The sequence below is a fragment of the Anoplopoma fimbria genome, chromosome 15, assembly GCF_027596085.1.
Source record: "Anoplopoma fimbria isolate UVic2021 breed Golden Eagle Sablefish chromosome 15, Afim_UVic_2022, whole genome shotgun sequence".
Lineage (NCBI taxonomy): Eukaryota > Metazoa > Chordata > Actinopteri > Perciformes > Anoplopomatidae > Anoplopoma > Anoplopoma fimbria.
Genome location: NC_072463.1, coordinates 5,889,817 through 5,906,176, shown reverse-complemented (window position 1 = coordinate 5,906,176; position 16,360 = coordinate 5,889,817). Strand labels below are relative to the sequence as shown.

Below are 16,360 nucleotides of genomic sequence, written 5' to 3'. Positions count from 1 at the left end.
GTGGTCTGCTGGGAGCAGAGCTGGTTGTGCAGCCTGACAGCAGCAGGAAGGAAGGACCTGCGGTAGGGGGTGAAGCCTGCGGTTATTATTAACACTGAAGATTGCATTGTTGCATTGAATTCAGTTTATGAACTTCACACACTCATGGGGTATGTGAAGCAGCCGGTCCATTATTATATTATTATTATTAACACTGAAGATTGCATTGTTGCATTGAATTCAGTTTATGAACTTACAATTATATTTTATTGAATATTTATTAAATAACTATTTTTAAAGGATTTTTGAATGGATGCTAATTTTAATAAAAAGAAATCTCATGTGTATGTGAGAACCACTGCTGTGAGTGTCCTCCCTATTATTACATTTGATTATTGTGATTGTTCTACCCTGTGCAGCACCTTGAGATTTCTTTGTATTTTAAAGTGTGCTATATAAATAAAATCCATTATTAAATTATTATTATTAACACTGAAGATTGCATTGTTGCATTGAATTCAGTTTATGAACTTACAATTATATTTTATTGAATATTTATTAAATAACTATTTTTAAAGGATTTTTGAATGGATGCTAATTTTAAATATATTTTAAAAAAAAATCTCATGTACCCACTGCTCTGACTATCCTCCCTGCTGTGAGTCAAAGGTCAACCTGCAGTTCCGCCTCTGTCCTCCAGGGGGCAGCACAACCACGGAGCACCGCACTGCACCGGAGGAAGCAAATCGAAACTCCTCAATGAGTTCACCTTCACATGCATAGTTTGTCCGCTCTTCACCGAGGAACCCGCTCCAGTCGTCCGCAGTCTCGACACAATGAATGGTTCGCTGCACTCTCCACCCAACGTGGTGGACGTCAAACTGAAGCGAGGCTCCGCAGGTGAGCGCAGACACTTTTGACGCACAGTTAGCATGTGGCTAACGATGCTAGCCAGGTTAGCTACGCAGCAGCAGCAGCAGGAATCAACGCTGTCAAGCTAATGTGTAGCCTGAAGCTAAATGCTAATGCTACATAAGAGAAAAACTTAATTTTTCTGTGTGTCATCGTGTTGGACAAGCAGAGTACTGAGCCCACTGAGCTTTTAAATGTCACTTTAATTGTTTTGTTTTTTTAATTTAATATTAATGCTCTTTAAATCCTTAAAAGTGACGTCACGTCTCGGCCTGTCAGTCTCCATTGAAGCCAATTAAAGTTTATTTAGCTTCATGATTAACATTCACAGTATTTATAGTAACCAGTCTAAAGTCACCATATATAAATATATATACAGTAACCAGTCTAAAGTCACCATATATAAATATATTTACAGTAACCAGTCTAAAGTCACCATATATATATATATATATATATATATATATATATATATATATATATATATATACCAGTCTAAAGTTTGGACACACCTTGTCATTCAACTACTGTGAAGAATGTAAAATATAAAACATATTCTGGTTTGTTGAGCATTTGTTTGTTTATCACATAATTCCATATTATGTGTTCCTTCATAGTTTGGATGTCTTCAGTATTAATCTACAATGTAGAAAAAAATTAAAATAAAGAAAAAACATTGAATGAGAAGGTGTGTCCAAACTTTTGACTGGTGCTGTATATATATATATATATATATATATATATATATATATATATATATATATAAAAAATATAAAAGTAAAAAAAAATAAAGAAAAACCATTGAATGAGAAGGTGTGTCCAAACTTTGGACTGGTACTGTAGGTTATAGTGCAAACAAGAGACATAGTAAAATAAAAACAAGATAAAAAAAAAGTAATAAAAACAGTAAATAATCCACAATAACTGAAATTTTATATATACAGACAGAAAACTATTAGAACTACAATTGTAGGCTATGATTGAAAATGTGTGGTGTTTATTTTGCATTTAGCCATTTATGATGTAATGGATATACAGTACCAGTCAAAAGTTTGGACACACCTTCTCATTCAACTACTTTGAAGAATCTAAAATATAAAACATATTCTGGTTTGTTGAGCATTTGTTTGTTTACCACATAATTCCATATGTGTTCCTTCATAGTTTGGATGTCTTCAATATTAATCTACAATGTAGAAAAAAATAAGAATAAAGAAAAACCATTGAATGAGAAGGTGTGTCCAAACTTTTGACTGGTACTGTATGTAACATTGTGAGAACTATCTAAATACAACCTCTGAGTAGCAGTATAGTGTTGGAAGGAATCCTCTTGACCTTTGACCCTTTGAGATAAATGGAATCAGCAGCTTCTGCTCAGGTAAACAATTGGATTTGTGTCTATTGAATATTAATCAAATACCTCTGTGTCATGTTGTTTTTTTTTAGGCTTGGGGTTTAATATAGTTGGGGGCTTGGACCAGCAGTATGTGGTGGATGACAACGGCATATATGTTTCCAAGATTAAAGAAGATGGAGCTGCAGCTTTGGACGGAAGACTCCAGGAGGGGGACAAGATACTGGCGGTATAAACTGTTGACTTTTTATAAGGGTGAAGGATGTAGAGGAGGGTGCCTTTTTTTTTTTTTTTTTTTTTGTGCTTTAATAATAATGGTGGTTATACAGATTAATTTAATAGCACTTTGCATAGAGGGATGTAGTGACTTTGTGCATTACAGTAAAGTGAAGAAACAAGAGAATAACTAAAAGCATGCAGATTTAAACATGTGCAAATACTGTGTGATAAACGCAACCAATCAAAACAAATAGCAAAAAGAGGCAGCAAATCGCAAGAACTGGTAAGGTAAGAACAACAGAATGTGTAAACGATGGGAATATAAAAGGTAAACAAAAATACAACTAAACATGTTAAAGATAAGAATAAAACAAAACATGAGTGACCATTGGTTAAAGGCAATGCTCAATAAATACGTTTTAGATCGTCGTTTTAAAATGCCGATATTTGTGTGATAGTTTATGTTTTTTTTAAAAAGGAAAGCAGCAGAGAATGTAAGAGGACGCAAAGGATTTCAAAACGACAAATAATAATTCGTAATGCAGACTGGTCCCAGACCATTAATAGCCTTGTAAACAAGTAAAGGAACTTTAAAAATATTTCTTAAAGACATAGGGTTGGTGTAGCCTTCGGTAAGATTATTGTGCAGAAGCATTTGCATTTGATTTACACAGGTGTGAAATATCTTTAATGTTGCAGCTAGCAAGGGTGGTGCTAAGTTTAATGGCTTTAAATACTGCTGGGTAGTTTATTCTATCGTAAAAAATCAACTATTAGTTGACTGTATTTTGTATTAATAATCAAAATTTGCAAAGTAACTAAAGCTAAATTAGCTAGTATCTAAAGTACAAAATGTAGTGGAGTAGAAGTACAAAGTAGAATAAAATAGGAATACCAGAGTAAAGTAAAAGTACCTCAACATTGCAATTAAGTACAGTACTTGAGTAAAGTTACTGACACTAGCAACTATTTAATCCCAACCATTCTCTTGTTTAAGTTTCTCAGTTGTGAAATTCTGCAACCTTTGTTGTTTGTTTGGAGTTCTGGTCGGACAAAACCAACACTTAAATGTCATCACCTCGGGCCATTTTGCCTATAAAAAGTCAAAGTCAATAAAGTCATTTGATTTTGGGTGAAAGTGAAAGAAAAAAAGCACTTCCACATTTATTTATTTTTCTCTTTTGGGTTGTGTAGATCAACGGAGTCAAGCTTGAGGACCTAACACACCGATCTGCAGTGGATCTGTTCAGGATTGCAGGAGAGGACGTGGAGCTCCGTGTTCTGAAAAAGGTGGGAGGCATGATGTTTTAAAATAAACTCTTCCTTGTATTCAAATGTTTGAGTGGTTTGTTGATTTTTCTGCTTTGTCTTTGTTTTATTGTCCCACCACATTGGACAATTATCTTTAGGTCACCAAAACATAAAAGCAGCATGAGAACAACAATATATTAAAAAGTCAGTAATGAAACACAATCAAATTAATCTCAGCACAATAGTAAAGAAATAACATAGAAAGTTTTTTAGCCTCAAACTGAGAAAAACAAAGGATGTGAACTGTCTGTCAGGTTTGCTCATAGCTTTATCTCAACGCCCCGAAGGTACACAAGTCACAACGAGTAAAGCTGTAGGATAAATTCAGCATAAAAACATTAATAAACAAATGTTTACTTCAACAAAACAGTGGCCTAAGCAATAGCTGCACTTAATAACAGGGCTGCTGTTGACTCAAATAGGGCTTCTGTTCTTTTTCCCTGAATGTTAATGTTTTATTAGTGTTCATTTTTTAAATTACTTTATTGGAGATGATCTTTGTTTCAGGCAAGTTGGCCCACTTCTGCTATAAAACCAAATGAGAAGCATTGAGATGAATGAAGCAGTGTTATATTAGTGAACTATGTCCTGTTGAGGATTAGAGGTCATGTCCAGTCATCATTCAGCTCTACTTTCTTTACCACTTTAGTTCCTCCTCTACATCCTACATCCGTTAGTTCCTCTGACCAACATGTCCACTGAGTAAAACCTGATATTTGTTTACAGCTGCCACACTGTGAGCAAATACTTATTCTACCAGTTAGACTATAATGTCACGAAGGCAATATTGAGAAAGATAAAAGTATGTAGTTATCCAGTTTTGTAGACAGTGGTTCAGCTTTCTAAGGAGACAGTTGGTAAAGGGGCCAGAATGCCAACAGCCGACATTTTTTCCTAAACCGACACTTTGAACCTCTCTCTCGTGCTCTCATTTTTAGTCTTTACACATTTGCTTCTATGACCCTTTGCTAGTGAAACCTCGTACAAAACCAAGGCAGAAAAGCCTTTGAGGAAAGTCTTTCAAAAAGTATGCGTTGTTATCCACAGTTTTCCTTTTCAGTCATAACATGTATGAGTTTTAACAAAAACTCAATCCAACTAAATGAGAAGTGTTTCATGCAACACTGAGATGAAATCAAATCAGTCTTAAAACATGCTTTAGATCAAACCATAACATCAAGGACGTTTTTAATTTGATTCATCACTTTTTAGAAGATTTCTTGACACTTAAATGTGTCCAACACCAGAATGTAATAAAATAAAACAGGCTGGGTGACACCATATATGTGATTTAAACTGATAAAAGGTGCGTTTTCATATAAATATCACCTCCAGTGCAGCTGTTAAGTTTATTCTTGTTTTCATATCTGTGTCTTTCAGTTCCCTAATCACGTGAACGGACCTACAGGCCCCCAACCCCAACCCGAGGCCAAATCTCCTGTGTCTACTCTGGAAGTACTGGCTATTGTAGCCGGAGCTGCAGCTATCTGTGCGTTTATTTACGTGCGGCTCCAGAGGAAGCACTTTTAACGAAGCCAACGTTGTCTGTTTTAAGATCAAAAACTTTACCAAAGGCCAAAGAAAAGAAAGTGGGATCAAACTCTAAACGGTAGACGCTATTATTTTTTTATTTTTTATTATTAGCTGTTGATGTCACTGATGAGTTTCTCCATGTTCATGTGTATTATGTGATTATTGGTAGCTTCTTGACACCTTTCCTATGCAAAATGATGCTCTCTTACCACAGAGATTACTTTTAATGGAAGAAGAAGGATGTATATTCCTGTTGTCGGGCTGAGCCCAGGCAGAAACAAACGGCAGTCGTATGCAGAATATTATTAAAGCCTTGGGTCAGACTGGCTTAAGCTTCAGGGTTCAATTACAAACTGAAAGGCAGTGTTGTGTTCAGTCACTCGCAGGCCTCTGTGCACCTCCATCCCTGAATGGCAGATCTGTCTGAGGCCAGACTCTAGAGGAACCCACTGTACTTTCAGTCCATCAGAGTTTTTTAAAATTGAATGCAATCGGGTTTGATTTTCATTTTGCACCATTGCACAGAATCATGGGAGGAGTGGCAACCTGCTGTGCTGAAACAGCCGGTAGTTAAGATGATAAATTGTGTCTTGTAATTGACTTCGGAGTGCCTTTTCCTGTCTATTCCAAGTAATGGCGGTGTTTTGTTTCTTGTTGCTCCTTATCATGATCAAAGTGAAAATCAACCCTATGCGTCCATTAACACATTCAAATGAAAGGATGTTGCTGGCGATAATCTCTTTTTTCTCATTGTCAACAAATCCCATTTGTTGAAAAGCCCCAAACCAACAGTTAGCTACTCCGTTTCTCAATCATTTACGAGTTTCACTTTGAAAAATGGCTCTGTTGGTTTCTAAAACAGAGTCAAGACTGAGTCAAAAATAAACTTTAGTGCCACATGTCATACAGTGCAACAGTTTGGCTCAGTGATGGAGCTCTGTTGCATATCAGATGATATATATGACTTGGTTTGGGTCTTTTAATGGGATTTTCTGACCGTTAGAAAAACATTATCATCAGATTTATCCTTTAAAATCAAAAGTTTCCCTTTGAAGGGTTTATTATAAGAGTCACACCGTCACTTAGTGTAAACCATTAAATCTATATCTTAGAAACAAATCATTCCTTAGATGAATATAATGTGAGCAGCTCATTGTTTTTGTTGCAGTCATTTCAAACATTATCCTAATTTTTCAATGAGGCCAGTGTTTATAGTCACAACGCACCTTCTGTTAAGGGGTTAATGAGAATTGGAGGACATGAGTTGTTAATTTTGAGTGAAGGATCAACAGCTTTAAACTGAGAATCAGTTTGAGCCTGTTCAATGTATAAGAAAGTTTTCTTTAAAGAAATGAGTTTCTGTCAACAATGTTTTGTTTTTTTTGCACTAGCCACAATCATGGAACTGAATTGTGTGTGCCAGATGTATTTGTCCACATTTGTCGGTCTGCAGCGCATCTATAATACAATCGTCTCTGACTGCATGTGGCTCTTGTTGTCTGTAAATACATTCCATGTCGCTCTGCTGATTGGGATTGTGAATATGTGCAGGATGCCAGAAATCACAGATCAAAGACATTAATAAATGATGTAAAGTATTGTGTTTTACATCAAAGCACCTACTGTATTAAAACTCATTTCAATTAACTTGCTGTAGGCTTTTTTATTTGTATTTAGGTGCAGTGAATACAGAATATTTCACGTCAATCTATAAATCCAACTGTTTATGATCAAATGCATGACCATTAAGGAATGATTTGTAATACAAATACTCAGAGATATGAAGTGAAAATGGTCAAAATGATTAGAAAGTAAAAATTCTAAGAAAATGAATTGTAACTTATTGTTCTTATTCATACTTATTGTTTGGTCATACATCTCATAGATCAGATTAATACAACATTGACTGATGGTAGATCCAAAATCTGTAAAGTTAACTAACGTCAGCATTAAACCGGAAGTTGCCAGTTTACCTTCAAATTAAATGTAGACATAATTGCGACAAAAAAAACCCACTAAAATGAATCATGTTTTTTGCTAATTTGATATCACAAATTAACCAAAAAACCTTGAATTGAATTATATATACTTTTTATGTACTTATTTACCATTTTAACTAACACATTTCAGTGGTAGCCAGTCACAAAAACACACGTTGACCAACGAAACCAACGGTTTTTCAAAAATGACGGTGTCCAACGTTTCTAACGGTCGCTTTTCAACGGCTTATTCAGAGATATGAAGTGAAAATGGTCAAAATGATTAGAAAGTAAAAATTCTAAAAAAAATGAATTGTAACTTATTGTTCTTATTCATACTTATTGTTTGGTCATACATCTCATAGATCAGATTAATACAACATTTAATTAAAAAAATGTACTGATGGTAGAGCCAAAATCTGTAAAGTTAACTAACGTCAGCATTAAACCGGAAGTTGCCGATTTACCTTCAAATTAAATGTAGACATAATTGCGACAAAAAAACCCGACTAAAATAAATCATGTTTTTTGCTAATTTGATATCACAAATTAACCTAGAAACCTGTAGTCACATTATATGTAGTTTTTATTTATTTATTTACCATTTTAACTAACACATTTGAGTGGTAGCCAGTCACAAAAACACACGTTGACCAACGAAACCAACGGTTTTTCAAAAATGACGGTGTCCAACGTGTCCTAACGTTTCTAACGGTCGCTTTTCAACGGCTAAAGCGTCTGTCAGCGGGGTCCCTGGTTGACACAAACAGCAGAGAAGTGCTGGTCATTTGTAACAAAATGTGCTCCTGAACACCCACCAGCGGCTCCGTCTCCCATCAGCCGGTTGGAGGATGTTGCCTCGGAGGCAGATATGATGTAATCTAAAGCACCAGTCCCCCCCATCAGGAGGGGAGAGGGAGGCAGAGCCGGCGCACAAACCGCACGACACGGATGCACCACCACCACCACTACCACCAACAAGCCGCTTTGGCACTTTCTCACATACATCTTTTTTTGAATAAAAAAGCAGTTTGAGGTGTAACGGGGTTTCCATGCCGCCGCTGAGGTCTGTCCCCTCCCGACGGAGCGGAGGAGGACGCTGGATGCGGGGCTCGCTCAGTCATGGCCCGCTCTCCGCCTCCATCGTCGACGTTGGTCCGCCCTAACTGTCGCCTTTTCGCCCAGCGATGACAGCAGGGCGGCTGCGTTAGGCCCCTTTACACCATGTCATCACCTCTCACGCGTTTAACGTGACATTTTGACCTTTATTTATCTCACAAATCACCTTCTTACCTGCATCTCTCCCCCTCTTGCAGCAGATGTTTTTTCTCGCTTTTGACTCCAACAAACCCTAAAATGACATAGTGTCTCTGTGACTTTACGCTTCAGCCTGTTTCTTTTCATTGGGGGACATTTTCCTGTCTTTTCTTCTTCTTCTTTTTTTTTTTTTTTTTTTTTTTTTTTTTTCCTCCATCCTCCATGCAGTAGTTTGGGGGGAATGAGCAGCCTCCACCCCGCCAGCAGACGCCTCTCCGCCGCTGCCGCTGTGACTTCAGAGGGGTGTGGAGGGTCGTGACAACCATACAACGTGGAGGGTGGGGGACGTTTGCCTTTACCAGCTCAGGTTTAAACCATGGCCAATGAACCTGTCATCCTTAACGTGTATGATATGGTAAGCATACATCTGAATCAACCACTTGCACTTGCTTACTTTTGTATAATTTAATTGTATATTATTGTATATTTAATGTTTATTTCTGTGTGTTTGTTGCAAGTTTGTAATCTGACACCAGCAGGGGAAGTGAATGCACCACCAGAAATAGCAGGCCCACTACACACCTGTTTCCCAAGTGCACTTCACAGCTATTTTAATCCAGTTGGACTCAAACAGGACATGAAAAACAGGCAGTGTGTTGCATGCAGCATGAGGCTGTTTGTACAAATCCACATCTTCCATTGCTCACAGATGCTACTTCAATTTTTACTCCCATGGGTGTCTAAAGAGTGTTAAATTACAAATAATTTCAATGAAATTTGGTGAGTACAGTCACAAAGATTCTTCAAAGAAGAAAAGTCTGGGCGGTGTGTAAAGCTGCCCAGAGTTAATGTCCTTCTCCGAATAAGTGATGTGAATTATAGCCATAATAGTTTTTCTGTCTGTACATATAATATTTCAGTTATTGTGGATTTATAATACTTCATTTTTATCTTGTTTTTCTTTTACTATGTCTCTTGTTTGCACTATACCCTATGCTGCTGTAATCCTGTAAATGTCCCCACTGCGGGACTAATAAAGGATTATCTTATTTTATCTTATCTTATCTTAAAGTGACATTTAAAACATAAAAAGATAAGAAAGTAGATTCTGTTAAATGCTGCAATTCCTTCGTAACAAGAGCTTGCCTCAACCCTTTGACCTCTTGTCACTGTGCCCATAGCTCACATGCATTTTGTATGCACACACACACATGAACCCACACACACCAGTGAAGGACAAGGGTCTTCATTCAGACATGTGGCTGGTCTTTTCAGTCAGTACTGCTGAACAGCCTCCTGTGTGAATATTACGCAACACGTCGCTGTAAATCCACAGAATTACTCCATTTACACCAAAACAGTTGTGATATTGTGGAGTGTATCTGATAACACTTTACTTTAACTCCCCATATTCAGAATCTTTAAGCAGTACCTATAAACTCAATACATTAACAGACAATAATGTGGTTGTAAGCAGATATGCAGAAGTTATGAGTGTTTATTAATGTTTTTTTCAACAATTATAACCTCAGTTTGCCTGTAATACATAGTTAATTGATGATATACCATAGCTGTAATCCTATTTAATGATATATGATGACGCACATCTCTACTATAAAACGCTTTTTAATCTGTTAATACATATGTACAAATGATAGTAAGAACATTATGTACAAATGTAGAAGGACTCTGTGTGATCAGGATTTGAATCGTGTGTGGGAATGGCGGACCCTGCCACTGACAATGAAACTACTATTTGGAGAGAAAAGTAATGAGTTTAAATACATTTAATGGCAGTAAAAAAAACAACTAGAGAGCCAAAGTGGAACTGGAACTTCTTGGCTATGTTCCAGTAAGCAATAAAACCTAAAAATAAATCCCATTAACTTTTGTAATAACTGAAAACACAGCCTTGGAACGAGCCTTTCTCAAGAATAAGTTGTTTGGCTTGTTACATATGTTTAGATAAGGATTGTAGTTTTCTGAAAATCCTGTCTTATATAGTTGTGTATTCAGTATTTATGTTTTTAGCAGCCTTAACAAACACAATCTTCCCCAGTTTATGTAATCATAACTGTGTTATATTGCCAAACATTATCTGTTTACATACCGGCTACACAGATGCTCTAAGAGAGGAGGTATAGTTGTTGACAAATAAACATTGAAAATGTCCATATGTATGCTTACAACTACACTGTAGGGTGATATAAATCATTTCTTAGTAATATACTGCATATAAATGCTGATATGATGGGTGAATGGGGGTTAAGTGAAAGTGTTAAATAAACAATGAATATAATTAAAGAAAGTCTGCAGTGGATAATCCAATAAAAACTCTTTAGCGATTTATAGATTATCAATTTAGAGCCGTTCTTTTTATTCACTAGAGTGCTTGAAAGCTGAATTTTGAGCACACTTTTCTTTGGCTCACTTAAAAAGAAGTATTCCAACAAATGCCCTCATCTGTCAGCTTCCCAGCCGTGAGTCAGCTCGCTACAAATGTTAAACGACAACATGATGTAATGATGCATGCTGCCAAAAAATATGATTTGTGAGAATACTCATACACATAAATGTTTAATCGAACACTCAGACGCAAAGCCAGAGGCCGTTCTTTAGTATCTTGAAGTCGTCTCACGGATCAGGACCATGAGTGACAGCTGCTCAAACAGTTGATTTAACTGCAGTGTGTCTCTGCTGTGCCCGGGACTTAGCGGGGTCACGCAGGGTCTGTCCAAGAGGGAGAAAGTGATCATGAGGGCGGTGACAGCCAGAGCCAGCCTTAAATACTTTCTCCGAGAATTAAACATGGAGAAGGCGGCGAGATCCGCCTGAGAGTGAATCACACGATCGGGGAGGATGATGAATTGATCGTGTTGAGTGTGAAGTCAATGTGACGGATGTTTGTAGTGGTGGATGCAGCATCTGCATAGGCAGGATGATGTAGGGGGGAGACTGCATGGGTAGTTGCAGCAATTTGTTGGCATGCAACAAAGAGAGATGAGGCACATCATCAGAGAGGTGTGATTTATATCTGCAAGATTTGTGATTGCTCCACTAATGTTTCCAGGACTTTCTTGTTCGTGTACTCAGGGGAAAGTGATGTAATTTGATAGTAAGCTTGTCACAATTGTATTCTATTCTCTGCAAGAATTTGTCCTTGTGCATTGTTTCCCTCCAGGAAGCTGAGATTTATTTTAGTGTTCCATGGTGTGAAAAAGAAAAAGCTAGAGAGCTAAATGGGTAGAAGTCACTGCAGAAATATGATTCTGTTGAGACAAAGTAAAGACGTAGATATGCTTTTATAGTTCCGTTCTGAGCCCGGAAAAGTGCTCTATTATTGATATGGGACAGCTGAGGCAGTGAGGATGGCTTTTAGTGTGTTTCCTCAGGGATGTCTAAGGGAGCGGGAGTGTCGGTGGGCGTTTGGGGGTTTGAAGAACTGTGGTCCTGCCATAAATCATGTCTTGATTGTCCGCAGTGAAGGGCGACATGGTGGCTCATAGATCACCAGAAGCGTTTCTCTCTTTTTTTTCTTTTTTTTTTCTTCCAGCAATCTAAGGACTTGCAGGTCAAACAGATGAGGGACTCATTGCGTGATTGATTGTTTATCTGCCCTTGTGATGGATCAGTCCACGGTGTTTGCATTGTTTTCTGCCCAGTGCATTGTGGGAAGTCACCGCTGTTAGAAGCCTGATAGGAATAAGTTGTTTAAGGCAACAAATGAATGAATAGCTGCTTGAAAATGCAGGATATCAAACATTTTTATTTATTTGACATTTATTTAACCAGGAAATCCTCTTAATTCTGGGGAAATTAATAACAATTAGTTACAAACAACACAAAGGATTGTAAGATACATTAAGTTACATCCTTGTCGGTCATCTGCACAAACATTGAGATCCATTGAGGGTCAGTGTCTTCTTAAAGAACTTATCAGTATGTTGCAGGAGGAGCTCACAATAAATAGTCAACCTGCTCCATCAAGTGAGCTATAGCCACCCCACGAAATCGGAATTAAACAAAAGGCTAATTTGAGTTAAATAAACAATCCCAAAAAAAGCTAATATAGCACCTTAAAAGAGCTGTGTGTTGCCGTATGATACATAAAACCAATCGAATGACACCAAACTCAAGAGTGTCTAACATTTCTGCCTGTACAGATCCAAAATAAGCATATTTCCCAAACATGTCAAACTATCCCTTTTAAGGGATAGTTTTAAGCCAAGTTCTTTCAATCAAATTGAACTGAAAATCAAAGTGCAGTAAAATCATTGTAATCCCCAAATAGCACAGAATAATATGTTCAAGTATTAATCACGACCATAAGTAACTGGGAACTTGTTTTTTTTCAGTCATGCACGAAAAGTCAAAGTTTTTAGCATCTCTCCTGTAATATATAATTCAAATAGCAATCAAGACTGAATATGCTGATGTACAAATTAAGGATAGAGTTTTCTGGAGAGCAGCTGATGCAGCACAAATAACTCTTAATATTGATCCTAAATGAAGCCCTCCTCTTAACTCTCTCTTCCTCTCTCTTCCTCTTCCTATGCAGTACTGGATAAACGAATACACTTCCAATCTGGGTATTGGAGTCTTCCACTCAGGCATTGAGATATATGGCAGAGGTAAGACTTTTCCTTCCTTTCTTTTATGTCTATAAAATCCCCATTACAGCTTGTCATATCAGCACAGCAGACCGGACCCGGACCCGGACCTCAATGTCTGAATGTGAGGTTTGTACGAGGCTGCATTCACTGAGGCAGATAAAGTCTGGTTTTAAAAATGGAAAATGGAATTGTGTTCCTAATAAGATGACCTCATTTATCTGGGTTGAGTCACCACTGACTCACGTTGTGTTTTATGTGTGTGTGTGTGTGTGTGTGTGTGTGTGTGTGTGTGTGTGTGTGTGTGTGTGTGTGTGTGTGTGTGTGTGTGTGTGTGTGTGTGTGTGTGTGTGTGTGTGTGTGTGTGTGGATTGAAAAAAAGAGAGGCAGAAACCAGCATGCCATAGCAACCAGAAATATAGTCTTTGTGAACTATGTGAAATATGATGATAGTCAAAATACATTCTTACTGGGGCAGGAAAGGATTTATTTTTGTGGAATTTCAGCATATCATTTTTGTTTTCGCAGCATATTTTTACATAATGACTGCATGGATTTAATAATCTTGAATTTAATAAAGGATCACTGTTAGGGAAAAACTCTGAATGTTTTGAAAGAACAAAAGATCTCACAGGTATTTAGAGAGTTATATTTATATCATTTTTAGTATCAGTACCAAGCTTTGTTTGTGTTTCAAAATTTTAAGGTACCATTACATTTCTTGAGTACTACATGTTCTGCTATTTTATCATTTTAAGCAATACATTCCAATGGCAAATATTGTACTTTTTTACTCCACAACATTTATTTGACAGCTTTATTTACTTGTAGGCTTTTAAATACAAAACCAGATCAAAGTTTTGGAGTAAAAAGTACTTCCCTCTGAATTCTAGTGGAGAAGACGTATAAAGATAATGGAAATAAGTAGTAAAATAGATGTACTACAACACTTACACGGTAGCATCTTAATCCATCTAAGTAGAATATATGCTTTAACATATTATAGGTAAATGTGTTTATGTCATCCTTGTTTATTTGTTAATTTCCCATATTGCTGAAGCAGCACCGTGTGTTTGTTGTCAAAATGTAAAATTAAAATTGTAATCAGAAGATATGTACCTAACAATGTAAGGTGATATATTTATTCTGCTGTGGCCTCAGTGTTCACCACTGTTTTCTGTTCTACGGCTGTAAATACAGAGCAGAGGGGTCTGTAATTAGCCCGGCCTAATGATTCAAGCACAGTGTGTCAGTGATTAATTGTTCACTTCTGTGTAATTACAGTTGTTTGGTTCTGCCAGTCAAGGAGGTAATGTGTGTTTTTGCATCTTTGTCCACACAGAATTTGCATACGGGGGTCATCCGTACCCTTTCAGTGGCATCTTTGAGATCACTCCCGGGAATGCCACTGAACTGGGAGAGACATTCAAATTCAAGTGAGTGTGCTTTATTTTTAGCATATAGTGCTCAGAGAAGGTTATTCATGTTAATGTGTGCTGATAGGTCTTTGTCTGCTTTCAATCAGGGAGGCCATTGTTTTGGGCACCACAGACTTCACAGAGGAGGACATTGATAAAATCATGGAGGAGCTGGGTAAAGAGTTCAAAGGCAACGCCTATCATCTAATGCACAAAAACTGCAACCACTTCTCCTCCTCGCTGTCTGAGGTCAGTCTGATACTGTTTATGCTTAAGTGGTTTTATTTTTGTTCCTACATGTACATTGTCGTGGAAACAATTAATACTATACTAATACGGACTGAGATGAGTCCGAAGTGAGCGTTGAAATACGATCAGATGACAAAAAGTGTGTGATTTTTTTAATTTCTTATAAGAAAGAGGCAAGAGTTTACAGGATCACACAGAACACAAACAGTTGTGCACTGCCAAGCCCGCAAAGTAATGCACTGGTGAGAAAAGCTTCACACTCTGAATATAAGGGACAAAACAAGTGGGGTGATCAAGGCTACTGGCGCCTGGGAAAAGGAGAGTAAACACCTCCCTACACCTGGCCTGTGAATATAATATCTTCACACATACACTGTGAGAATTCCCACAGTATAACTAAAACACAATAGAATTCCCACAGAATAACTAAAACCATAGAATTCCCACAGTATAACTAAAACCTAAATTTGCCATTACAACATATAGTACAGAAACCATAAGATACAGCACTGTGCTGATATAGCTTTACATATAATAGACATAAATATCCTATTATATGAAAGTTTGTTCAGAGACGTAAACAGACGTCCCATCAATTTTACATATGAAGGTGTGGAACCAGTTGTATGTCTTTTATGAGTCTGAAAGAGCTTTCTTAGGTATGGAAAAATAACTGTTGATGTCTTCAGCGTTATATGAGCTTTAAGTTTTATCCTGCTCCATAATCAGCTTATTTGTCTAATGCTTTTCATTATAACCAAATACCTGCAAAGTTTATTTTACATTCCTATCATCCTCAGCTGCACTTAAATGTTAGCTTGCTAACATCCTAAAATAAGGTGATGAACACTGTAAACATGTGGCCTGAAACGAAAGAATGACCCTTCAGAGTTATGGGAAATGTAGGACCCAGTCTCAACTTCATTGAAGTGCTATACCAAATTGCAGGAATGGCCCTTTATTATGTACTTGAAATATGTATACATACATTGAAAGATAAAAATATCCATGAAATCATCACATCTTCTGGTTTATTTTGATGTTTACTTCTATTCCAATTAAATATTTTTTAAATGTCTCGCACATTTATTGAAATAAAATAAAGACTATATGTTTCACATCAGCGTATTCTGACTTTTTACAGTTGCTGTGTGGACGTGAAATCCCTCGCTGGGTCAACAGACTGGCGTACTTCAGCTCCTGCATCCCCTTCCTGCAGAGCTGCCTACCCAAGGAGTGGCTAACCCCGGCCGCCCTGCAGAGCCACATCAGCCTGGGCCTCCACAAAGAGGAGCATAACGATTCCAGCGACGAGGACCATCCGTCACCGTCCGGAGCTGCCGCCACCGGCTCCTCTCACAGCTGTCGGCACACGAGGGTGTGAACTGATGAACATACACTGACCTCTGAAACCCCCCCCCCCCCCTCCCCCCATGCCACCTCTGCTCGTGACTGTGGCATTAGCAGGCTAGAACAACCAGCTGACCTCATCCTGTTTGTCCTCTGAGTAAAGAGGCAGGAAAAAGAAGAGTCACCTCT

At 37.6% G+C, this 16,360-nt stretch overlaps 2 protein-coding genes across 2 annotated transcripts; both read left to right on the top strand.

Annotated features, from left to right (window-relative positions):
- Nucleotides 1-690: 690 nt before the first annotated feature.
- On the top strand, nt 691-5,990 carry synj2bp (synaptojanin 2 binding protein). Its single transcript, XM_054613517.1, has 4 exons — nt 691-879; nt 2,338-2,474; nt 3,659-3,754; nt 5,156-5,990. Exons 1-4 carry the CDS (start codon nt 816-818, stop codon nt 5,303-5,305), a joined length of 447 nt encoding a protein of 148 aa, XP_054469492.1. The 5' UTR covers nt 691-815; the 3' UTR covers nt 5,306-5,990.
- Nucleotides 5,991-8,917: 2,927 nt separating this feature from the next.
- On the top strand, nt 8,918-16,205 carry LOC129103194 (deubiquitinase DESI2). Its single transcript, XM_054613524.1, has 5 exons — nt 8,918-8,959; nt 13,103-13,175; nt 14,497-14,590; nt 14,680-14,821; nt 15,966-16,205. The coding sequence occupies exons 1-5, from the start codon at nt 8,921-8,923 to the stop codon at nt 16,203-16,205; spliced, it is 588 nt and encodes a 195-aa protein (XP_054469499.1). The 5' UTR covers nt 8,918-8,920.
- Nucleotides 16,206-16,360: the final 155 nt, after the last annotated feature.